This window comes from Aureobasidium namibiae (assembly GCF_000721765.1).
Source record: "Aureobasidium namibiae CBS 147.97 unplaced genomic scaffold scaffold_14, whole genome shotgun sequence".
Lineage (NCBI taxonomy): Eukaryota > Fungi > Ascomycota > Dothideomycetes > Dothideales > Saccotheciaceae > Aureobasidium > Aureobasidium namibiae.
Window position 1 is genome coordinate 306,711 of NW_013581195.1, and position 24,332 is coordinate 331,042.

General features: G+C 51.3%; 8 protein-coding genes across 8 annotated transcripts; 4 read left to right on the top strand and 4 right to left on the bottom strand.

Moving 5' to 3' along the window:
* Positions 1–410: 410 nt before the first annotated feature.
* On the bottom strand, positions 411–2,845 carry M436DRAFT_83923 (uncharacterized protein; the record flags this gene model as incomplete). Its single annotated transcript, XM_013569844.1, has 2 exons — positions 411–2,663; positions 2,759–2,845. The coding sequence occupies 2 exons, from the start codon at positions 2,843–2,845 to the stop codon at positions 411–413; spliced, it is 2,340 nt and encodes a 779-aa protein (XP_013425298.1).
* Positions 2,846–3,692: 847 nt separating this feature from the next.
* M436DRAFT_51768 (TPR-like protein) lies at positions 3,693–7,432 on the bottom strand (the record flags this gene model as incomplete). The annotated part of the gene is made up of 2 exons (XM_013569607.1): positions 3,693–6,976; positions 7,033–7,432. 2 exons carry the CDS (start codon positions 7,430–7,432, stop codon positions 3,693–3,695), a joined length of 3,684 nt encoding a protein of 1,227 aa, XP_013425061.1.
* Positions 7,433–7,840: 408 nt separating this feature from the next.
* Positions 7,841–11,005, top strand: M436DRAFT_52557 (Sec8 exocyst complex component; the record flags this gene model as incomplete). The annotated part of the gene is made up of 1 exon (XM_013569749.1): positions 7,841–11,005. The coding sequence occupies one exon, from the start codon at positions 7,841–7,843 to the stop codon at positions 11,003–11,005; it is 3,165 nt and encodes a 1,054-aa protein (XP_013425203.1).
* A 902-nt stretch (positions 11,006–11,907) lies between these two features.
* Positions 11,908–14,211, bottom strand: M436DRAFT_52224 (STE-domain-containing protein; the record flags this gene model as incomplete). The annotated part of the gene is made up of 4 exons (XM_013569680.1): positions 11,908–12,292; positions 12,344–13,816; positions 13,875–13,974; positions 14,073–14,211. 4 exons carry the CDS (start codon positions 14,209–14,211, stop codon positions 11,908–11,910), a joined length of 2,097 nt encoding a protein of 698 aa, XP_013425134.1.
* Positions 14,212–18,303: 4,092 nt separating this feature from the next.
* M436DRAFT_83927 (uncharacterized protein) lies at positions 18,304–18,743 on the top strand (the record flags this gene model as incomplete). Its single annotated transcript, XM_013569845.1, has 2 exons — positions 18,304–18,442; positions 18,493–18,743. The coding sequence occupies 2 exons, from the start codon at positions 18,304–18,306 to the stop codon at positions 18,741–18,743; spliced, it is 390 nt and encodes a 129-aa protein (XP_013425299.1).
* Positions 18,744–19,210: 467 nt separating this feature from the next.
* Positions 19,211–20,911, top strand: M436DRAFT_83928 (uncharacterized protein; the record flags this gene model as incomplete). The annotated part of the gene is made up of 1 exon (XM_013569846.1): positions 19,211–20,911. One exon carries the CDS (start codon positions 19,211–19,213, stop codon positions 20,909–20,911), a length of 1,701 nt encoding a protein of 566 aa, XP_013425300.1.
* A 186-nt stretch (positions 20,912–21,097) lies between these two features.
* M436DRAFT_52219 (FMN-linked oxidoreductase) lies at positions 21,098–22,210 on the top strand (the record flags this gene model as incomplete). Its single annotated transcript, XM_013569678.1, has 1 exon — positions 21,098–22,210. One exon carries the CDS (start codon positions 21,098–21,100, stop codon positions 22,208–22,210), a length of 1,113 nt encoding a protein of 370 aa, XP_013425132.1.
* Positions 22,211–22,460: 250 nt separating this feature from the next.
* M436DRAFT_65769 (putative rhamnogalacturonase) lies at positions 22,461–24,313 on the bottom strand (the record flags this gene model as incomplete). Its single annotated transcript, XM_013569770.1, has 4 exons — positions 22,461–23,501; positions 23,552–23,608; positions 23,652–24,052; positions 24,106–24,313. The coding sequence occupies 4 exons, from the start codon at positions 24,311–24,313 to the stop codon at positions 22,461–22,463; spliced, it is 1,707 nt and encodes a 568-aa protein (XP_013425224.1).
* Positions 24,314–24,332: the final 19 nt, after the last annotated feature.

Genomic DNA, 24,332 nt, shown 5'->3' on the forward strand with positions numbered 1-24,332 from the left:
ATTCAAAAAGCACGATAGAGATCCGAAAGTTCAAGTTTGCAAGCAAATCATCTTTTTCCCAACCTTTTGAAACAAAAGATCTTCTATTGAAAAAGAGCGAATCTTTTTTTGTTGCATACGAATTGAGAACTAATGACTAACTATTATGTGAACTACAGATTACATTTTAGGTGTTTGTTATGTATTTTTCTTTTTTCTTTTTTCGGTGATTAGAATCAGAAAAGAGTGACTGTGGTTAGTATGATTGCATAAACAAAACATATACGACTCCCCCCCCTTTTTTTTTATCCCTCCTTTTCTTACATCTTGAACAGATTACGATTATCCTTTTGGGTTTTTTGATCTCTTTTCCTCCCAGAGGATAAGGATAGACAGGGTGGAGAGGAGGATGAGGATGATGAGGAAATCAATCACATCCACATCTCAGCCATCATGCCGTCATAGGCAATCCAAGGTCTTGCACTCCCATCCTTCTTCTTTTCTTGCTTGGCTGGATGCTTCTTTTCGATTTTGTCGTCAACCAAAGGCTTCTCGTCTCTGCGATAAACAGTCTTGAATGTCACAGGACCAGCTTGCATGGTCACGGTACTGATTCCAGATGTTATCGTCGACGATCCGCGTTCGGTAACCACAGGCGCGGTCACGGTAGCAACACCAGTAGCCACGGTCTCTTTCTCAGTCGTGGTGATTGTGTTGCCAGGTGCTGTGACAGTGGCCACACCTGTAGCTACGGTCCTATCGACATTTTCCGTGACTGTACTTCCAGACGCAGTGACGGTGGTATACCCGCTAGGAACAACAAAGTCCGATGTCACGGTGATGGCACCGACGGTCACGGTCGAGGCTTGTACGCTTTGGACCGCCGTGACGGTCGAGCCACTCACGGACGCCACTGACATGGTCGAGGTGTAGACGGCGCTCACGCTTGTTGCAGTCTCGATCACGGTGACCGGACTGGCGTTGGAAACGATAGAATAGGATGTCGCTACACCTCCCATGGTTTGTATCGACACTTCGGTCTGGACTGCAGGAGCTTCGCTATCGATGGTCCTGGTAGAAGCTGCGACCATGCGAACTTGGGTCGCAACTCTGACCACGGGCGAGGGTGAAGAAGTCGAAGACGTCGACGAGCCAGATGTTGAGGATGGCGAAGACGAGGTAGTGCTAGGAGTTGTAGAAGAAGGAGAAGCACTTGAACTCGCGGATGATACGCTTGAGACTGTCGAGGGTGTAGAGCTAGTTGATAGAGACGATGTCAAGGTGCTAGACGACGAAGAAGGGCTGGTAGACGACGGGGTGCCCGAGCTGGCGCTCGAGCTACCAAGGGATAAAAAAGACGACGACGTTGCTGAAGGGCATCCCGTCGATGATGAACAGGGCGTCGATGTGCTTGACGGACACGGTGATGACGTGCTCGATGGAGTACTGCATATCGTGGTCTTCGAAATGGAATAACCATCAGGAACGAAGTCGGAGGTTGACGAAGATGAAGTACTGGACGTAGTAGAAGTGCTCGAGGTCGTCGAACTGGAGCTCGTAGACGTCTGACTTTGGACCTTGTACGCGTAGTCTCGTCCAGCAATAGGCTGAGTCACGGTACTCGTGCTCATCAGATAACAAGTCATGCTACTCGGGTCGTAGCTATATGAGTTACACTGCTTATTGCTATCACAATAAGGGGCACAACCTTCGAAGCTGCCTGATTGGACGGTGCCAAGATCACTGTTCTGTCTGGGAGACAAGGGGATCTTGTTCAAAAGCATCCTCTTCTTCGACTTGGCACAGATTACAGCGTAGGTGACGTTGTTGCCGTCAGTGAAGGTGCTTCCATTTGCTGCAATCTGGTTGCAAGAACGTGCTCCAAGAGGCATTGTTGGAGTGGCTGAAGTCGACGATGTCGTGTTCGACGACATGGTCGACGTGTGGCTCGAAGTACTGGAAGGACTTGAAGTACTAGAGTGACTCGAGGTACTAGAACGACTCGAGGTACTGTTCGTGGATGTGGTCATAGACTTGCTCATGGTTGACGACAAGGAAGTCGTGGTGCTGTTGGCAGGACGGTTCTCGACAAGAGCAAAAGTGGTGCCATTCCTGGTCATTTGACTGTTTCGATCGACCGAGCTGTAGTACGTGCAACTGTCCGTCATGTTGTCGTATGCCGTGCCTTGGCATGTCGAGTTGCTTGCACATTTGTTCAAGCACGTGTTGATACTGCCAGCCATAGCTCGCTTTCTCATCATTTGGAGCAAGGTGCCACTGTAGATTGTGTTGTTCTGGATCTCGAAGGTCACGCCCGCAACTACGGTGGGCGATGCCGAAGCAGTTTTTGAGCTTGAAGTAGTCGAAGAGGCTGTTGAGGATGTCGAGGACGTCGAGCTCTTAGATGAAGAGCTTGTAGAAGAGCTCTTGGAGCTAGTCGGACTGACACTGGAGCTCGTGGTAGAGCTCGTGGTGCTTGACGTTGTGGAGTTCGTGAAGGTTCCAGTTGAGCTGCTGCTCTTGCTCGAAGTCATGGATCCGGATACTGATGATGTGCTGGACGATGACTCTGAGGAAGATGAAGAAGTTTCCGCAGTCGATTGACGCTTCCTCAAGACAGGCTGTGCATATACATGCAATGGCGGACCAGGAAACCCGTTATCAATTTCGGGCGATCCGGTTTGCTGATATAGCGTCAGTGTTCGTCAGGTACACGTTGGATTGGGACGCCCATGAGTGAGGATTGGTCTGGGAGGGCCACGCAGACAATATAACTCACCAATTGATCAGGTTGCGGCCAACCCCAAGCAGGGGCGAACAGCTGCACGAAGCACGCTGCTGCCAACGAAGCATCAGCAAGACGCATTTTTCGCGTGTCGAATCACTCAGAGCTTTCGGTTTCCAGTAAGGACGCTGAAAAGATGTAAGAACCGATAGGAGCAATCGTAATGAGCGGAAAGCGACGAAAGGTCATGGAAGAGTTTTGCGAGACGTCAGCATGAGGTCTTTGCTTCAGAGGAGCTGGCACAACTCGAAGAAGGTTCTATAAAGGTGGACATTGAATCGTCAAAGGTAAAGCTTCTTCATGATGTTGACCAGTAGGATCCTCTACTTGCGTCTTGTATCATGGAGGTGTGGAGGCGAAGTGCTCGCTAGAGGCTGAGCTGTGGAGTTGTTCATCGTGTTGGCCGTGCAAAAGAGCCATGAGAATATTGATAAACGGATAGAATGGATGCTAAATACAGGAGCCTTCCTGCTTGGAAAGTCAATGGAGACAGCTGTGAGGTGAGGAGATGTTATAGATCCAATAGACGAGTTGCTCAAGTGGAGACAACAAAGAAGAAAGAAAGTCAAGCGAAGCTTCGATAGCTGAGCTGACAGATCGTCCCAACAGTATTAGCAGGCCACAAGGCGATGTTTGGGGAAGTAGCTGCTGGCATGTGGAGTTTTGGTGGAGCCAACGAAGCTCCAATGAACCTTCTCCATATTGCACTGCTCGCACCACCTCAAGCGTGTCCCAGGAACGACACTTTATTCTGTTTGTAATTCATTTTCCCTCCTACCTTGACCTGCGGAGCCAAAAAGAAATGCTGTAGCGCTTTTGTTCTGTCCAAGTTCTGGTAGTGAAAGATCATCAAGAAGTAGCAATAGTGCACGCCTGTCCGCCACGGACGAGATACTAGCTATTCTTGTTATACAAGAGAAAGGGATACCTATGAGTCTGGAGCATTCTCGTTGCCAGCTGCGGTAACAGTCTCATCAACCATCGAGACATCTCCACCGGTAGTGGCCGGAGTCTCATCCTCATCCTCGTCGTCGTCGTCGATCACACGAGCTGGCTTCTTTCTCCGCCTTTCAACAACGGCGTCCTCATCTTCTCCTCCCTCTACCATCGACTCATCCCCTCGAGCTTCCTTTTGAGCGTCATCCTCATCGTTGATCTTTTCGGCAAGTCTTGCGTTTTCGTTTTGAGTGGCAACTGCATCGTCGTCGCTGTCACTGTCCACCACAACCTCAGAGCTCTTGAATTTGCCCTTTGGCTCGGCTGCCTTGCCCTTTCTCTCGAGCTTTCTGCGCTTCTTTTTCTTGGGCTTCTCGCCATCTTCGTCATCAGAAGCGCCTGAAGTGCTGCGTCGCTTGGACTTTTGTCGCTGTTCTCTCTCTCCAAACTCGGCGTTGTCATCGGCATCAGAACCCTCATCCTCATCGTTGATGATGTCTGAATCGCTGTCACCGCCCTTCTTCTTTCTTCTCGCACCCTTGGGCTTCTTTTCTCTCTTCTTGCGTCCGCCGGTCTCCTCATCAGTGGTGAGATCAGCGTCTTCGCGAGCTTTGCGTTCAGCTTCCTCCTCGATCTTCTGCTCGACAATCTCGCGGTCTTGCTCTTGCATGCGCTGTCTCTCCTCTGCGATTTTTCTTCGGCGTTCTTCCTTTGCCTCTTCCAGTGCGCGCTTTTCCTCTTCACGCTTCTTGATTTCTGCCTCGCGCTGTTGACGAGCTTGTTCGAGTCTTGATGCGTTCTTGGACTCAAAGTCACGTTGACCTTGTAAAGCACGATCCAGTTGCTTGCGCATAGTGTTTCTTCCCATGTTAGCACGCTGTTCGATGTCGTTCTTGGGGAAAGGTGGGTTCGGTGCTCTGGCGATAGCCATGAGACTCTCGATAGCTTCATCCAAGCCGTTAGCAGCGGATTCAAGATCAATAGACGTCCTCGTGGCTTCCGGCAAGGTGTAGATGAGTTGAGCAATTTGGATCTGAACAAATGCAACATTGAACTTGAAGTGAAGCTGTTCAGGTGATGACTCCAGTGCGCGGTTGGAGAATTCGAGAGCAGTCTTCATGGCCTGCATGTTCTTCTCCTGCTTGCCCTTCATCAGCCAGACGCGACCGAGGCAAGCAAGGATGCTGGGGTCGTGTGTGCGATCCTTGGCAAGCGCAGATTCGTAACTTTCGATTGCGCGAGCGAATTGCTTGACCTCGACGAATGCATGGCCCATGTTGATGAAGACACTGGAGTCCTTCAGGGTTTCCCGAACTTTAGTAAAGATCTGGATCGCTGTTCCGTAGTCCTTTTTGTCTTCAATCAACGCAATGGCGATACCTTGAGCGGCATAAGCGTTGCGAGGGTCAAGCTGCAGAGCCTTGTCGAAGAACTCGATGGCTCTGACATAAGTCTTTGTGCGTTTCTCCTTGTGCTGGTCGGTATCTCTGGGCATCTCGCGTGCGACCTGCAAGAAGAGGTTGCCCATACCAGTCAGGGAGTATCTGTCGTGCTTATCATGGTGCTGGAGGGTATGCTTGTAGTGTCTCTGCTCTTGATCCTCGGCGGGGTTCATGGTTCTCTTCTTTGCCTTGTGAATGTAGTAACCGTAAAGAGCACGAATATCGAGATTGCCTGCTTCTGACTCGAGCAACTTCTTGACCATCTGACCGCCTTCTGAGGGATTCTCGCGTAGTGCAATGTATGCAAGTCTAATTCTGGCATCTGTGTAGTCGGGGTGACGCTCGAGTAGGCCTTGGTAAACTTGGTTGGCCTCATCCAGCATGTGTTCGGCTTCATATGTTCTGGCCAAGTTGTAACTGATGGAGGTGACAAGAGAATCGGTGTCGAGTTCGCTGTCCTTTGCGCCGGCCTTGACACAGGCATTGAGGGCAGTTTGAAATAGATCTCTGGCTTGGCTGAAACGTTCGGCTTGGAAATGGAAGGCAGCCATGTTGTTGAGCAATTGTGGTGGGAGCATTTCGCGGAGAGCAGTCTTGAGCTCGGCGTCGTCCTTGGTGTCGGGACGATCTTCCTCGTCAATGCCGTCGATTTCCATCTGCTCGACTTGCTGCAAACATTGCAGACTGCGCTCAGGATTTTCGATTTCGTAAAGTCTGGCCAAGTTCAAGAGAACGTATGAGTCCGGGGTGGCCTTCTTCTTGGGGTCCTTCCACGAGTTGCGAACACCCTCCAGCAGACCAATAGCCTTCCTCATCTCCGAAGATTTGTCTTCCTTGGAGCCAGCATCTTGGTTGGCGTAGACCTCCTCGGCGTACAAAAGACCAAGCAGAGTCATGGCTTCAGCACTCTTGCTAGATTGGACGATGCTTTCCAGACGGAACTTTGCGCCGCTCCAATCCTTCGAAAGAATCTTGAGTTGAGCGGCACCAAACTTGGCGGGCAGGTAACCCCTCTCATCTCCGCCTCTTGCTTGATCGGCTCTGTTGTAATAATCAGTAGCCTTTGAGACGTTTCCCTCAGTGTGCTCCTTGCGGGCCATGAGGTACCAACCATCACTAGCGATCGCGTTGACATCTGTAGCCTCGATGGCTTGACGAGCAAGACGTTCTACCGTAGGCCAGGCCTTTCTGAGGATGAAGTAGTTTCCGAAGGTGGCGCAGGTGAGAGGAAACTTGTTGTCGAGCTTCCATGCGGTCTGGGTGTACTCGGTCATGGCCTTCTTGTAGTGCTGCTGGAACTCGGGGTCGGTAGTGGGGAACTTTGCGCTCTGGTCGAGGTGGTACAGACCGAGCAGGATGTTGGCAATCTTGGAGGTTGGGCTGACTTCAAGAGCGCGCTGCCATGCACTGTGGGCTTCATCCTTGTGACCCAACTGCCAGAAACAGCAGCCTATGCCGATTCTCGGATCCGGATCTTGGAGTTGCGGAGCACGCTCGAGAGCGGCCTGGTAGTTGTGCAGGGCATCGGCGTATTTGCCGAGGGAGAAGAGAGCTCTGGCCTTGCCCATGACGGCCATCATGTTGCGACCGTTGGAAGCGCGCAAAGAGTCCTCGAAGCATTTTGCAGCCTGGCGGAGGGTATCAAGGCGTTCAGACTCTTGAGCTGTTGACGAGGATTTGGAGGGTTGTAGCGAAGCGCGGAGGAGGTAGAGGACGCCGCGGGCGAGAAAGAGTGGAGGGTAGGTAGGGCTGATGCGCGAAGCCTCGTTCAGGGTGCTGGTGGCCTGCTGGATGTAATACTCTTTGTTGCGGGCCTCGGAAGCTAGCTGGGTATCTGCAGATAAGTTAGTGAGTGGACTGCGACATAGCTGGGTGAGGGACGATTGATACCAGGCTTCAGACGAGGGGCGTCTCTGCACTGGCACAAGCGCAGCCAGCACAAGCATGACAGAAGTGAAAGCTTGTCTTCGGGCTTTGCATTGCGCGACAGAGAGCTGAGGCCCCGTGTGACAATGTCGATTGCGTGGTCGACCTTTTGCTGCTTGGCGTAGGCCAGGGCGATGGTCATCCAGTATCCGCGAGCAACATTCTCGTTCTCGAGCAGGGTGCACAGCTCAGTGGGATCGTCCATCAAATCCTCGAGATTGACTTCGACAGCCTCTTCGGCGTCTCCACTCGAAAGTGGCACATCAAGGGCGGCAGGAATGTGAGAGAAGCGCACGAGAGCAGATGTAACGTCGTCGTCGTGGTCATGTTGACCATTGGAATGGCCATTCAGCACAGCAGCCATGGCGAAGGGAAGAGGGTGGATGCGCCGAAATCAATGGGCCATCAGTTGGCGCGACGGGGGATGCAGTGGCTGATTCAAGTCGTAGATGCTGCGCGGGTTTCCAGTTGGCAACAGCGGGTCGAGATAAAGAAGGAGCGAGGGAGAGACGGCAGTATTTGGAAAGGGCGACGGCGATGAGTGAATTGTAGGTAGTTGCGAGTGAGGCCAGCGCGAGCTCGACAGTCGCAACTTCCGTGTTTCGCTCAACGGCAACTTAGCCGAGACGCGTCACTCACCTACCTACTGTTCCTTGCTATACCATTCATGCCCGAGTAAACTTGCGATATTGGCTGAATACTTGTTCAAGAGGCGCATTATTGCCGCACGTATATTCTGATCCGCGGTCCATGGGCTGGACATAATCACACCATGTCGTATATGCGTCGCCCGTCGGCCACTGGCGACCGAGCATACACCAACGGAGACGGCTACCAGTTCCCACGTCGCTACGACCTCGATGCCACCAGTAGAGACAACAGCGCCGATGAGAGGAGCCGATCAAGAGGCCCTGCCGCTGGAGGAGGCTATGGCGGCCTTGGACGAGCACAGGATGACTTCGTTCCCCGAGTAGGGAGTCCGGCGCGACTCGACCGCAGCAAGAGAGCCAGCGGAGAGGGACGAGCTATGAGCCGGAGCAGGAGCAGAGCCGCTTCCCAAATGCGTGCCCAAGAAAACAGCAGACAAGTCGAGGACATCCTGCGCTACATAGACCGCCATTGGGGACAAATGGCCAATGAGTCGTGTGTGCCCGTCAAGGTCGCTCTGCAACTCATGGATCAGAGCTCTCTGGGTCTCGCCGATCAGTACCAAGGTTTCCAAGACACACACCAACAGTTGCAGGATGCTCTTAAAGCCATTGTCAACCAACACCATCAAGGTTTCAACTCGTCCATTGGTACATTCCATCAGATTCAATCCAGCATTCAATCCTCTCAGCAGAGAGTCCGTACCTTGAAGCAGTCTCTCGTCCAGGCCAAGGGAAACCTCCGTACTACTCGCCCAGAACTCAAAGCTTTTGCTCAGTCAAGCCAGAGCTACGACCAGATGCTCCAGACTCTGGCATACATTGAACAACTACAACTCATGCCAGAGAAGCTTGAAGCTCAAATCTCAGAGAAGCGCTTCCTCGGTGCTGTTGAGACGCTGCAAGAGGCCCTGAAACTCATGCACAAGCCTGATATGGAAGACATTGGTGCCTTGAGTGACTTGCGCGTTTACTTCAGCAACCAAGAACACTCCATCACGGACATACTCATCCAAGAACTACACAGTCATCTCTACCTCAAGAGTCCATACTGCGAAGAACGATGGAAGCAATATACCAATCGCTCTACTACCACCGGAACTGCTTCGTTTGAGATCGAAGGACGGCAGCTGTACCGCTTCCTCGAGTCTTTTGACCCGTCACAAATTCTGACCGAAGACACGTCTCGCAATCCCGAAGCAGATACCTTCTCATATATTCAACTCCTAGTTGAAGCATTAGATCGTATGTCCCGTCTGGATCTTGCAATTGATCAGATCGAGCAGAGACTACCTGTTGAGCTGTTTCGTGTGGTCGAGAGATCGTACACCGAAGTTGAGCAAAACTACCCTGGCCTGATTCGTGGAGCCGCAAAACAGCAGCACTTCCAGCTTGATAACATCAACGCTGACATCAACCAAGACAAGAAGATGATCCTCGAGGACATGTTGTCTACTTTGTATGCCAAGTTCGAGGCCATCGCGGAGGGTCACCGCGTTCTCCATGAGGTCATTGGTGGGATATTGTCCCGCCAAGGCAGTGATGAGCCAGCTCTGTTGCGCAGTTTCCGCGAACTTTGGAAGCTGTATCAGAGTGAGATCCGAAGTTTACTGCACGATCATCTGGCTGCCAGTGACAGCCCTGAAAACTCATCACATCCCGAGCATCACCATGCCACAAACATGTTCAAACCGCATGCTCGAGATCGCAACAAGCGTTTGTTCAAGCTGGCAGATACGGACAGCAAGTCTACTGAGTTGACCATAGAGAAAGAAGACCTCGACTTCATTCTCAAATCCTCCGTTCCTGGTCTGGCAGCTACTGGTACGACACCCGCTGCAAAGGATGCCGAGAATGAAAAGAACGAAGATCGCTCGGCAACTGGTCACAAGCTATTGGTCGAGCCGAGCGTCTTCAACATGGGCATTCTGCTACCTCCTTCGTTATCTTTCTTGACAAGACTGAAAGACATTGTACCACCGAGCTCAGAGATTGTGTTGAGCACCCTCACCTCATTCCTCGACGATTTCTTAATAAACGTCTTCCTTCCACAACTGGAAGAAGCATTGACAGATATGTGTATGGTCGCATCTGCAGAGAGCGACGCCTTCCAACAAGACCCCAAATGGCAACAACGAGCACAAAAGCCAGTCTTCAAGGGCACAGCAAACTTCCTAGACTTGATAAAAGCCTTTTGCATGCTGCTGGACAGTTTGCCTCATGATCAAGCCTTCAGTCAATTAGTAATGGCACAAATGCGTATCTACTACGATAAATGCTACAATTGGTATCGCGCACTGGTCATGCGACCACAGCAAGATTCCAGCGAAGAAAGGAAGCCCAAGCGCTCCGCCGCACTGGCAGAATATAACGCAGACATGCGAGACGCAGTGGCCACTTTGCTTGCCCATGAAGCCGAAGACGCAGACGATGTGCAGCGCTTGATGCAAGAACAAACCGCATCCCTGATCGCCAACGTCAAGGCCTCTCCCCTCACAGACGCCGACCTCATCCTCGACCGCAAATGTCTTAGTGGATTATGTACCTTATACAACAGCACACGCTGGTTTGTCGCCCACGCGACCGAACTCCGCCACATGTCGTCCTCAATGTCAAACTCCAACACCGCCACAACATCTTCACGCCATCAGACCCGCCGCTGGACAACTCTGATATCGCCAAACCCCCATGCAGCAATCTACTTACCTCTCGACACACAGTCCTCTCGCGATTTTGACGCCATCACAACCTCAATGTCCGAACTAGGTTCTTTAATCCTCCGAACACTGCACCTCGAAATGCGTCTGCAGATTCTGGCTGGTGTTTCTCGAGCACTGAGCACCACTTACCTGCTCGGCCAACCCTACAACGATCCCGACCCGTCCATTCTACTGCTCTCGAAACAATTGCTCGATATTGACGAAACACTATCTTTGCACTTACCTTCTGCCCAACATTCGCTGCTGGTCCTCCATCTCGCACACCCAGCCTCTATCGCCCTCACCACCTTCACTCCCTCCATCCCCGCCATGGATTCCCACGGTATAGGCCGCATGCATTTGAATATCTTTGTATTGCAGAATGTGCTCAAGGATATCGAAGCAACGTCATCCTTGCAGCAAGCAGCGGATTTCTGGAGTTGGTTTGGAGATTCGGCGTGGAGTGTGGTAGGAGGATTCGAGGAAGGCGTGCTAACGAAGGAAGAAGCGAGAGAATTGATCAGACTTTGGGGCAGTGGGAAAGGGGATGTAGGTAGAGTTGAGGTGGAGGAGGCATCGAGGAGATTGTGAATTGTGGTGATTGAGTAGTCTCTTTGTTTTCTGTTTGGATTAGAGCTTCATAGCCTGAGATATTTAGACACTCAACAAGTCCAGGAAAGGAAAAAAAAAACAGCCGATCAAAACGCAAGAAGAGAGATTAAGACAAGAAGAAACAAAGACACGATCGACTTTCAATCATTGGCACAAGTGGAAGCAGGCAGATCGTCGGACGCAACTCACATACACAGCAAATCAACAAACACAAACGAATACACACACAGAGCGAAGTACCTAGGTAGATGATGACCAGCCAAAAGGTCAAGAAAGAACAGGTCGAAAGATCGGATAGTTGGGGGAAAAAGATAATGTAGTAAGAAAGAAGGACACGGAAAGAATATCTCGCTTGCCATAGCAAAGCAGGGAAAGGCCGCACAGCAGCGCTTCTGTTATGCTAAAGCAATCGATAGACATCTTGCGCGAACTTCTCTCTGGTAGGTATTAATGAAAATATGTAGTGGTGTTCTCTTGTACAAGTACTAGGCGTCATTCCTCTCATGCCCAGTCTCCTCTTCTCTTCTCTCTTTTTGGTCTTCCCTTCTCGTCTGCTTGCTTTCCTCTTTCTGTAGCTGGCACAAGCAAAGCAACGAGCACGCCCTAAATTAGAGTTGCGAACATATCAAGCAAAATGCAAAAGAACAAACACAAGCATGTAAAGCGAAAATAGATAGCAAAAATCAAATCTGTCGGGTAATACCTCCGGCGCCCTCCCAGCTGCGAGATGCATTGAATGCATGAGCAGCAGATCAAACAACGACTCCGAGACCTGTTCCTGTATGCCCAGATGAAGATAGAAAAACGAAGGAATCCCATTACAAACAAAAGAGACGTGTGAAAGGGGTATGCGTATCGTTCTGAATCGGTGGTCTCTTTCTTCATTGGTATTCTGCGCCGGTGGAAACAATGCCGTGAGGCATGGAATGTTGCATATGGTGAGGCTGCATATGGTGGGGCTCCATGTGATGCTGGTCCATGTGATCGCGCGAGATCTGGCTCATATGCATATGAGGTGGGGGAGGACCCATATCGCCGTGCATTTCGTTTGACATGCCAGGCATGGGAATGTAAGAGTCGTTGACATCGCCTTCAGAGAGGTCGATGCCTTCCTCAGGCTCTTCGAGGTCTTCTTCGGGGAAGCTGGTGCCATCGGGATTTGCGTCGTGAGTGCGACGGTGTTGGGCGAGATTGTCGGAGCGGGAGAAGGCCTTGTTGCACAAGGGGCAGACGTAAGGACGTTCCGAGGTGTGGGTACGGACATGTCTGAAAACAATTAGTACAGAAACAGTGCAGGTCTCAGCAAGTAGGACTCACCGCTTCAAATGCTCTAACCTCTTGAAAACCCTGCCGCACATAGGAATGGGACACGAGTGGGATTTTGAGGGGTAAGGGTTGTTCATATCCTGGACAGTGGCGCTGCGAGCACGGCGGAAAACACCGTTGGGCGTGCGCATGACGGCAGCCTGGGCATAGTTGACAGGGCGGTACTGGTCTCCCGAGTATGCCTGTGCGTACTCGTCCTGACCCATGGACATGGAGTCCTCAACGGGAGTGGCATGGCGCGAGTAGTCCTTCTGCTGTTGGCGGACAGGAGTGGCTCCTCTAGGGGAGTCGTGGTAGACGGGGTCGACGTCATGGACAGGCACAGATGAGTGACGCAAGTCGCTGGGACGGTGGACGGCGTGCGAAGTAACGCTCTGGGGAGTCGAGCTGGGAGGTTGCTGGGTCAAAGACGAGCGGCGTCTGCGCTGCTTGTAGGTGGGCGATCCTTCGAGGGCTGAGGGGAAATGGTGGAGAGGGCGCATCATCGAGGGGTACTGAGGGGCGGCCATGGGCTGAGCGACGGGCATCAGAGGGTTGTAGTACTGCGACATTCCAGGGTCGGGCATGGCGGCGTAGAGACCCGTCTCCTCGTTGGCAATGTAGGCAGGCTCGTGGTGAGGCTGCTGCTGCATCTGGTGCTGGGGCGGCGTGATGGGCTCGTAGCTGAGACCGCGCTGGCTGTAGTCTTCGAAGTGGCTCGAGACGAACGAGGGGGCGGGCGAGTACTCCATATAGGCGGGCATGCTGCTATGGCGGGCGGCGGCGTTCATGGCGCGTTCGTAATGCATAATGGGACCGCAGCTCTGTTCACGTGTCTTGTGCACCTGGGCTGGCAAGGGGGCTTGCATGGCCATCTGCTGGTAGGTTGGCATCTGCGTCAACATTTCCTCCGAAGGCATCGACAGGGGCATACTTGTTGGCTGCATCATAGCCCCCACTGGTGGTCCCATCGACTCGGCTGTCGTGGCTGGCGGGCCCATGGGCTGCGGTGTGCCCGAGGTTGTTGCCATGGGTCCCGACGTTGCTGGCAGAGCACTGTTCGCGAAGGTCGAGCTATTGGTCTGTTGGGCCTTGGTGAGCTGCTCGAAAAGCGACTGGCTCGAGTCAAACTCAAACGAGAGGGCGGGTTCGCTGACAGCCACCGTTGTAGCCTCTTGGCCCATCTTTTCGCGCTTCAGATCGCGTTCCAGCGCATCGAGGAAAAGACGATCATGGGGCACGCTGTACCAGTAAAAGACCTTTTGCTTCTTCTGTGTTCGAATGCAGTTGTTCTTGTACAAAAAGTCGAGGAAAGGACTCTTCGGCTCTTCCAGCGAAGCGTCAGTACCAGACTTGAGGTTTCGCAGATCGGAGAAGATGCCCTCCTCAAACTTTTTCGAGTTCTTGACCGGACGGCCGAAGGCTTGGAAGCGGAAGGACAGGCATCGTACAATGTCGGTGCCCGAGATGTGGAAAAGGTTGCTCCTGAAGATGATATGAGCAATCATGGCGCAGCCATAGCAGTTAGCGTAAAAAGACGTACCACAGTACGCAAGACACGTATTCGCCGGTGGGTAGCAAGAAGCGTCTGATGTACTGATCCGGAGACCAGTCGACAGGTGCAGAGATCAGAAAGTACTTGACTGGGTGAGTGTCAGTAAGGGCCAAAGCCTCCATTGGAGTAGAGACGGATGTGCTTGGAGAGAATAGGGTTAGGGAGGGGGATACGGCGACGACATACGGTTGTCGACTTGCTGCAGAGCGACGACCGAGTCCGGAGGTAAGCTCTGCTGGGCATCCTGGTCGAGCAGGAACGTCTCCGGTGCTACCGAACGACCCTGGGGTTGGCCGGCCATGACGGCGTGTTGTGTCGAGTACATTGCAATGGAGATCAGGGTATTAGAATAATAAGGGGGATGTGCTAATCAAAGAATCGTAGCAACTGAATGCGACAGATGTTTGAGCAGTGGATGGTTAAAGCGAGTGTGGGATAGGTATGGATGGAGATCGAGGACGACAGTCAGTATCGAGGGCCTGCCTGCGATAGCGTGGTATGCCGTTGAAGGTGATACAAGAAGAACGAGGGCAGATGCAGATGCAGACGCAATACAGCAAGTGCTCGAGAGAGAAGGTGCGACTCGACAGGGTGTCGCAGAGAGAGAGCTGGGAGGTGATGGAAAGTGTTTGAGAATGACAGAGGGCTGAGGGTTGCGGGAGGGCAGAGGTTGATGAGGCGCATGAAACAGGTGCAAGAAAGACTCGAAACCCGCCAAGTCCGCCCGTGCCCTGTTTGAGACTCTCTAGCCAAAAGCCTCAGCGCCCTCTAGCCTCGAAGCCTCGATGAGCTTTGATATCAACCTGCTGAGCATCGCGTCCTCATTTGGTCTGCTGTCCGCATCGAGAGTTTCCTCCGCGGCCACGCCGAACCACGAGACATCTCTGCAGTATAGCGACCTCTCTCTCCCAGAATAGTCGCTGGGCTGTCTCTCCGCCAAGGCGCGTACACTTAATCAAGTGCCTACCGCTTTCGCTCGCGCACTAAAAGCCACATCAATCTCTAGCCGTTGATTCTGATTCGATAATTTACTGTCTTTCGAGAAGGCGCCCGTGTTGCCAACCACCTATCTCTGCTTCTTCCTGCTGCTTCTCGCCGTCCACGCAGAGCACATCGCTCTGTCGATGCCGCAGCTTTTTTGCCTACTTCCTGGGTCGCCCGCTACATCGTAGCATCCGCGTTGGTACCTGCATGAACTTGGTGGAGAGGCTGCTGGCGGCTGATCCACACAACGCTCTGCACTTGAAACACGCGCCGCCGACCGAAACGGCCAACTGCACGCTGCTTCACCTCTTCTTGTTTGCATCCCACCAAACTCTCCCACTAACAAAGGCATGGCCCAGCCGACTCCGTCTCCAAGAATAACATCCTCTGCTCACAGCTCGTCACATCACCACAACCCACTCTCGTCATGGCCATCGCACTATTAACTCTCGGCCATGAGAACCCTCCCTTTCCTGCACTTAGCCTCTTCAGCTAACACTCGTCTCATTTCCCGATCGCCGTCACCGCTCATTTTTTGCTTCTTCTGCTCTGCTTCTCTTCCGTTTCCCGACCCGGGATGCCCACAACCAAGTCACGTACGATCGGTCCAAGCGCCGTGTGCTTTTTGCTAACCATAAATTGTCCCCTACCAACTATGTAGCCGACTGACTGGCTAATGTCCCCAATTTCGGAGCTTTTTGTAAGCGCCCGAATGTCAGTCGTGACCTTGCAGCCATCCACCTACATGGTGGCGCAGCACAGCTGTACTTCGCCATAGAGTAGGTACCCTGGCTGTCCCCAAACCTCAAAATCCACCTCTGAGACTGGCTTTTGCGAAGTCCGGAGTCGTGATTGGGTTTGACGCCTCTCTTCCATCAAGATTGTGTTTCAGGAGCGTCCTCTGCTTCTGGGCTGTCGTCTAGTACCACGAACCTGCCATTTGTCAAACCCTGCGCACATCCTCACATGGATCGCACCTCACTTCCCAAATGCACAAGGGTTTGCTGGAAATCTGGAATCCTCAGAAGTCAAAAGTGCGCGAGGTTTGCGCAAGTCGATCCGCACATCGACGCTTGGAGCGCGTAATTTCGAGCCATCGAGAGAGGTGGGCGTCCAGCTGGCCCTGTTTGAGATTAATTGGAAACACGTCGATCACCCCAGATGGCAATTCGTCGCTGGGTGGCTGACTGCATATCCTGATCGCAGCGACATCTCCCGAACAGCACTCATCTACTCCTTTGTTCTCCCATCATCGCTTACCATCCGCTCGTGTTCGACCGGGATAAATGCCTATTCATGGTTCTACCCTTACATGACGACAGACTATCTTCGGATAGCGTCTTATGAGATTGTGCTTGCGGTCGGTAAGATTGAATAATCGATGGATTGTAGGTCTAGTGCATGGCCCAATTCGAAATTGCGATGTCTCTTCTTTTGGACTCCACCTCCCTCTGTTTATAGCAGGCATTTCCAACTCAAAACTCAATTCACATGAATCGCTTCCGCCTCCAAAGGCCAGGCAGTCTGTCGATTACCCTGCCTGGTCACTCTTTCGAAGGATATGGCCGATCCGAAACTCTTGACATTTTCTTACTTTTCAAGAGGATGGGACATCCTTCGGAGGTGATCTATAGTCTTACCCGCTCCAACATCTTCTTGATCCTCTGGACGCAAGCACGCTCAGATTCGAGTATTGACCAACAGCGACCTCTGCAGCTAAAGCGTGTTCGCGTCGCGTCCTGCGTGCATGCGGCGGCGCAGGGGGCTCAAGATCAGATCCTGTGCTCATAGACCTGCAGTTCGTCTCATGTGCATCGCTGAAACGAGCCCCAGCCCCATATCATCCACCGCACTGCGTCGGTCATGGCATGTTTCGTCGTTGCGGGCAGGCCATACTTCTGTCCATCATCTGTCCAGGCCGGGGTCGGTCGAGTCCGGACGGGTTTCAAGAAGACAGGTGCTTGGTCTGAGGTGGATGGCGTATTCTTGTGATGCTTGCTCGAGCTTCTTGCCTTGCTCATGCCTCATAGTGGACATGCTCACAAGACTGGCACAATTGACTTGGCCAATGGCCGGCCAGTCTCTTTCCATACCTGTTAAGCATCTAATCATGCGAGATCTTTGCGATAGTAGTGTGCGTTTGACCAGACCCGTTGCGCATGGTCCTATTAATGCCTCTTGTTGCTCTACTCGAGACTTGCTGCAAGCATCAATCATGCGCATTATTACTCACTTCTCGGTCGAACTACTGACGGGACTCGTGTGCGCTGTACGCAATTAACGGCCGACGTGATCTTTCGCGCGTAGACGAGATCGAAGCGACCGTCAGACCATTTCAAGACTCGGCAGTCGGAAGCAGAGGCATCGTTAGAAGCCGGGTCTTGCTCTGTCCTCTTGATTGACAGTCAAGGGAATAGCGGTCAGGTTATCGTGTGCGTGTCATGGATCTTCGCCAGATCGTGCTAGAAAGTGATGCGGTGTAGAGGGCGGATGTTATAGCAAGAGCTAAATGCTACCTTCCCTCTCATCATTGCCATGTAGACCGTAGCAGCAGCGTAGCCTGCTTAGATCTCTCGAGATTCAGTCTATCGACTCTTGTACTAGGATATCACAACAGAACAATGTATCGGAAGTAGGTGATGCGTGAATGCAAGGGAGATCGTGTCAGCGTTTTCGACAATGCGGACTCTCCGTTATCATGCCTAACCCACCATGTTCTAATCAAACCACTACCGGACCCTGTGGAATAATGAGTAATGAAGTAAGCCGGTCTCCAAGTGTATATGTCGATGTTAGAAGCATGTCTTCCATCGTATTGACGTTCAACGGCTATTGTGAAAAGACGAGCAGGGTCGTCCACCACGAGGCAAGCACGAGTCATGCACTTGGCTGACGGTCACCGGGTAGGCTTCTGCTTCCTCATCACCATCATCAACACGGTATCTCTCTGACAATCATGGACATCGTTGCCATCTTTCGCTCTGAATGATTGCCATGTTACGCGCAAGATCCCCTCAACATCTTATCCTGCGTCGATGATTGATCACTGATGACAGTGGACGTGGTATTGGTGCCCGCTATGTGTTCGCATGCTGCCTACCCCCTACCACGGTTGAGCATCATAGACTTTGTCTGGCGCTCTTGTTTCTCATATGAATCTCGGGTAACGAACACACATCCTCGTCGCGATTGCTACGATGAATCAGAGACTCTGTCTGAGCGCCACTACATGCAATCTCGAAGCCCTAGCCTGCGAAGCTGATCACCTGAGCTGCCTTTTCACTGACTAGGCGGCCTGCCGCATATCTCAATCCCCTTGCAACCGCTTGCTCTCGTTCGACTGGTTAACCGAATTCATCACCCACGGCCTCTTGGACATACTGCTTATGGCGAACCGAATTTTTACACGGAGTGCAACTCAGTGCAGAATCGCATGAATGCAGATATAGGGGGTATTGGTATCAGGGTCTCGCTTTATATCTCGCTGTTAGTGACCATCCTTTCATCTTTCGCTGAACACTTCCATCAGGAGAAGACAGCTGTGAGAGATATCGGTACTGCCCAGCTTACATGTAAGTTTCCTAGTGCTTCAGATCTACTCCATGCTAACAATATCTCCTAGCAATGCTGTCAATAACGTTTGCGCTGCTCAGGTCTTACACGGCACTGAGTTTCTGGCAGGTCATGGTCGCTGTCATGTCTCTCGACATTACCAGTGCGACCGTACAAATGGCCCTCTCACAGAAAGATACCCTATCATCTCGCTGGTGGGTTGTGCTCAATACCACCTCTCAATTACTTGTGCATGCCTCTATCGGCGTTGTTTTCGGCAACACCTTCCCTATCTCTTCTGCTCAGCAAGACCCATGCTAACCATGTGTGCGAGTGATCTGGTGGAGTATTTTTGACTCGTGTGACAAGGTGCCTTGGACCTTTTCGCTCTACTTTGCTCTGCGGACTCTACTCGTCTTACGATCATGCGCTATTGGACTCCATCATATGCACTTCTATGATCTTGGGGAGCGTATAGCAAGAGGCGAGGAGTCGAGCCAAGAAGTTAGCTGGAGCAGCCACTTCCTGAGGCTTATCACTTTCACGGAGCCCATCAAGGACGCAATAATAGTCTATCTTGATCAAGCCAGAGAAACAATGATCAAGCCAGCGAAACAATCGACTGGAGTCCGGACGCGTTTCCCCGAATGCCGGCAACTACGTCAACCGATTGGATCTTGTGGACGTTGCCTGCAGTTGTAGCCATGTCAAGTCTTGAGCGGATGCTGTCACTTTTTGACTTGTCGAATCCTGGGAACATCGAAGACTGGGGCCAGACTACAACGTTCATGGCCGTTGTCTGTGGGCTCGTTGCCAGAGCAATCTATCTGTTCTATGCGAAATTGAACCGCCGGAGCTGTCTGGGAAGAACAAAGGCTGCGGCTAAACTCTTGAAGTCGTCTACAGCTCAGAAGAAGAACCTGTCGACCGAAGGTTTCGCATCTCTCGTAAGCAAGTGTAAGTCCTTCCGAGACATCCACCAGGTCTTACAACCCGTCGACTGTGTTCGATGGGGGCTGCCCGAAGAAGTCTGGTACCAACACATAAACCTGCAAGAAGCTGAGCAAGAGTTTCTAAGATCAGCTGTACTGAACGACACTAACGGTCTGATTGAGTGGGCGCAGCACCTACCTGACATCTCGACAGCTGTAGACGATATGAACAGGACTGCGTTGCACTTAGCTCTCGAGAAAAACAACATCGAGGCTATCGCGACGATCTTGGGGCTTTTGAATCCAGAGCCACAGCCTATGGAGTCTCCAGCAACCTCATACAGAAACGTGCAGAAGCTGTTGAATGCTCCTGACAAGACACAGCGCACACCATGGAGGATGATCATGCCCGCCGAGTACAACCAGGTGAACACCAAGACCCCGGGAGCGTTTCTGCGTTTCAGGTATTCAGTGAGACGACTTGATAATCCTGCTCCCTTATCTCAGGTCATCAACATGATTTTCACCCTTCCTTATGCACTTGAGGTGATGAGACCTTGGATGTGCGAAGCCAAGACAAGCCAGTCTTCGCCACAGCTCGAAGAGTGCATCATTCAAGCTGTCCAAACTGATAATCTCTCTCAAGATTTGAGAACTGGAAGCTCACTTGAAAGGGTGTACGAGTTCTGGGGCTGGCAGCACGACAAGGGTAGAACCATTTTTGCTAACAAGCTTTTCAAAGCGTTCGTAGACAGCGCAGGACGTCGCTCTCGGCCCATGCCCGAGTACATTCCCTCGCGTCTTACAGAATTCGTTCTCCAAAAACAAGTCTGGGTTATGGAATCTTATGCGAGTATTGCACGGATCGTTGCTACTTTTGGAGGCAATGTGGCTGATGTCAAATTCCTCATCGAGCACCATCCACAGAATACGCAGATTGATGAGCAAATCCTCATCGGAGCCGTTTGCAATTACAAGATTAGATTCCATCTCATCAAGATGATGTTGGAGACATGGCCAAACCAAGTAAACATCACACCCAAAGTCCTCGAAGCACTTCTGGCTAGTTCATCATCTTTTGGTGGAGCGTTCGTCCTGAGGCTTCTCCTTGCAGAGCGCCCGCATCAGATCCAGGTGACGGAGTCCATGTTAATATTCGTGACCCAATCGCGAGACTTCAGCACGGAATGTCGGAGGGTACTCCTCGACGATTACCGATCTCAAATCGAAATGACGCAGCACATCTTTTATGCCATGATCGATACACTGTTCGAACTCCTGGAGCCCCTGCAGCCAGACGACATCGACGTTCTCATGGAAGTTTTGATCCAGTGGCCATCGCACACGAAGATCACAAGCCCAGTATTACATTCTATTCTACGGCTTGGACATCGTCTCGACGTTCTCGACCTCTTGTATGGGCTGCGGCGCAACGAGCTCGAGGCCGCCATCGACCGCGGGGTGCTCATAATGTTGGGTCAATGGAGCACGCATAACGAAAATGATCGGATACGCGAAGCCGACTATTCGGCGAGTTTTGGGCCGAAAGAGTCGTGATAAGTTATTAATTTTCCTTGGCCAGTGGATGCACAAAGACCCTCTCTCATGATGATTGATAAGCCGATGGAGGTCCCATCATCCTTTTCTCTCTGATGTCTCGTTAGCTTCTCGTGACCTTTGATATTTCTCCCAACTCGACCCAAGACGTCACATCCGGAGACCAAAGCCTACCAAAAAAAAAACATGCCGGCAACAAAACTTTTCGAACCGCTTAAGCTGGGCACGGCTCAGCTTCAGCACCGTGTGGTCATGGCACCATTGACCCGACTTCGCGCCGACAAGGACCACGTTCAATTGCCCATGGCAGTGGAGTACTACTCGCAAAGAGCATCGTCAGGAGGTCTTATCATTGCAGAAGCAGTGCTTATTTCTCCTGAACACGGTGGTTTTAGAAACGCACCTGGAATCTATACTGAAGCTCAAATCAATCGTTGGAAGGAGATCACGGATGCTGTGCATGCCAAAGGAGGCTATATCTATGCCCAGTTGATCTCTGTGGGTAGAGTAGCAGACACTGGTATCCTTAAGGAAGAAGGGAACTTCCCTCTGATAAGTTCGAGTGCAACGCCATTTACCGAAGGTCCAAACTCCCTCCCTCATGCCTTGACAGAGGACGAGATCAAAAGAACAGCAGAGACATTCGCCCAAGCCAGCAAAAATGCCATCAAAGCAGGCTTCGACGGCATAGAACTGCACGGCGCAAACGGCTACCTCATCGACCAATTCACCCAAGACACTTGCAATCTTCGCACCGACTCCTACGGCGGCAGTGTCGAAAACCGGTCTCGCTTTGGCATTGAAGTCAGTCAAGCTTGTGTTGACGCTATCGGTGCTGAACATGTCGGTTTCCGCATTAGTCCCTTCAGCACTTTTCAAGGCATGAAGATGAAAGATCCGATTCCTCAATTCTCGCATCTGGTGCAAGAGCTTCAGAAGCAGAAATTGGCGTATCTGCATATCATCGAGTCGCGCGTTATCAATAGTGTGGATTGTGAGAAAGTGGAGGGTATTGAGCCTTTTTTGCATATCTGGGATAACACTTCTCCTGTCCTTGTTGCTGGGGGCTTTTCTCCAGAGTCAGCAAGAAATGCTGTTGATGAAGAGTATAAGGACTATGATACAGCAGTGGTGTTTGGAAGACATTTTATCGCGAACCCGGACTTACCGAAGAGAATTGAGAAGGGGTTGGACTTGAATAAGTATGACAGGAGCACTTTTTATGCTCCCATGCAGAAGCAGGGATATCTGGATTATCCGTTTCATGGGCAGAGTCAGGAGGTGGAAGTTGAGGCCTGAGCCGGTAGTCTCTCATGTTGTTTGCTAGATATAGACAAGTTTGGCGCGATGCACACCTCATCCTTAGACATTGAAGATGTCTTCGTAGAGAATAAATCGAATAGCTGGTTTGGCGTGCTGGAGTGATGTGCACAGAGACGAAGTCAGGACTTTTGAACGAAACTCTCATCAATTGCTTACATGCATTTAATTGAGCTACTTCATTGTTCTGACATGTCCAAGTCGACTCTCCTACATGCCACCATCACTTCTAAATCCACTCCAACTTGATAGCATCATATATCGGTCCCCTCCACAAACTCGACGACAAACTTGCAACCCTGAAATCAATCGTGTTACTCGTCTTCAACCTACTCCCATTGATGGGAAACTCGAACTGATGCCACTCTCCAGCCACCGTGCCTGATCGATACAAGCTAGGATCTGACAGTATACCACTACTACTCAAGTTGCCAATCCTCACATCATTGCAGAAGATGTTGACGGTGGTACCTTGACTGTAGCCTGCTAGACTGACGGTGAGTAAAGCATCTGAGGTGTTGTTGGAAGTGATATTGGAGGCAGGCAGAGGGAAAGCGATGCGAAATGTGCCAATCTTGTTTTGAGCAAAACACCAGTCGCTGGTTTCACTGCTGCCGACTGCGTAAGTGAGGTTTGCAGGACAATTGTCTACTCTGCCTGCACCAAAACCTCCCGAGTAGGCGAATCCAGTTGATTTTCTGTCAAAGTCGCCGATCTGGAAAACGGTGTCTGAAGCAGGGACAGACCAGGTTAGTTTATCCAAGCGGAGTTTACTGGTCGCAGGGCCAGAAACGTTGATGTCGTTCTTGAGGTATGTGGTTGTGATATCACCAATGGGACTGCCGTTTGACCAGGCTTGGAGGGCGTAGACACCTGTTCTGACATCCGTAAAACGGAAGGAGCCATCATTGTCTGCGTAGGTGGTATAGTAGTATGTGCTTCCCATATCCAACGTAGTCTTGTTCGGATGATTGTCACCGAGAAATACGGCGGCACCTGCTGCAGGTCTGCCGTCTGAGAGGACTAGTTTGCCGGTTACGGAGGCAATACGGGATCGGTAGGAGGCATCGGATAGCCATTTGTAGGGCCAGCTGTTAACTTCGTTGTTGTAGCGGAGGGAAACGTCGGATTTTATACCGTTGTTGAGGTACCAAAGCCAAGGGCCCCATATCTTTCCATTTGGAAGGGTATCGTTGGAGAGGGCTTGGAAGTGGGTTCCGTGGATCATGTTGAGTTGGACGACATCACCCGTTGCTGATTCGCGGTGGTTCTTAAAAGATGTCAGTGTTGACACATGTGATCGAAGATAGCATTAGTTACCATGAGTTCCTGCTTCAGGTGATCGCCATTGAAGTAGTCCTTGCCAGGATGCTGTTTCTGTCAGATTCACCCAAGACGTAACGGGAAGGAAGACACTTACCAAATACCAACTCCCAAAATTTTCACCATATACACCCCAGTATTCTTGTTCTCTAACAAATCCAGACCAGTCGTACTTAGTCAAATATCCTTCGTCAGGTGTCTTCCAAGTTTCATCCTGAATCTTCGTCGAAACCGCATACTCAGACAATGGCGGCAACACTCCATCCTTATCTGCGTTGTAAGCACTTGTAAAAGTCTCGTTGTCGAGTCGCCATAGTGTTCTGAATTCCCCTAGAACAGGTAAAGCACGGTTGACGAAATACTGATAGGCGCCAGCAAGACCGTTGAAAATGACCCAATGCATTTCTCCTTCTGCGGCATCGAATTGAATGTCGATGTAGTTGCTTCCAGTTTTGACGATGTTTGCATCTGTCCAGGCGAGATTGCTGGCTGCTCCATCTGTTTTGTTATGTTAGAAATGCATAGGCATTGTAGTATGAATAGAGGCTTACTGTAGCTGACGTAGTGGCCAGTAGCTTCACCAACGAGTTCTTGATCTTTGTAGTATAGCTTGGAGCCATAGATCTTTTCTTGAGTCATATTCCATACATCATTTCCGATGATCCAAGTTCCATCTCCGTTGTCCTTCAGGAAGCCATGTTGTTTGGCCAGAGAGATCCCGGTCAAGAGTAAGCCCAGTGCGACAGTTGGTAACTTCATATTGAACAAGTGATACACG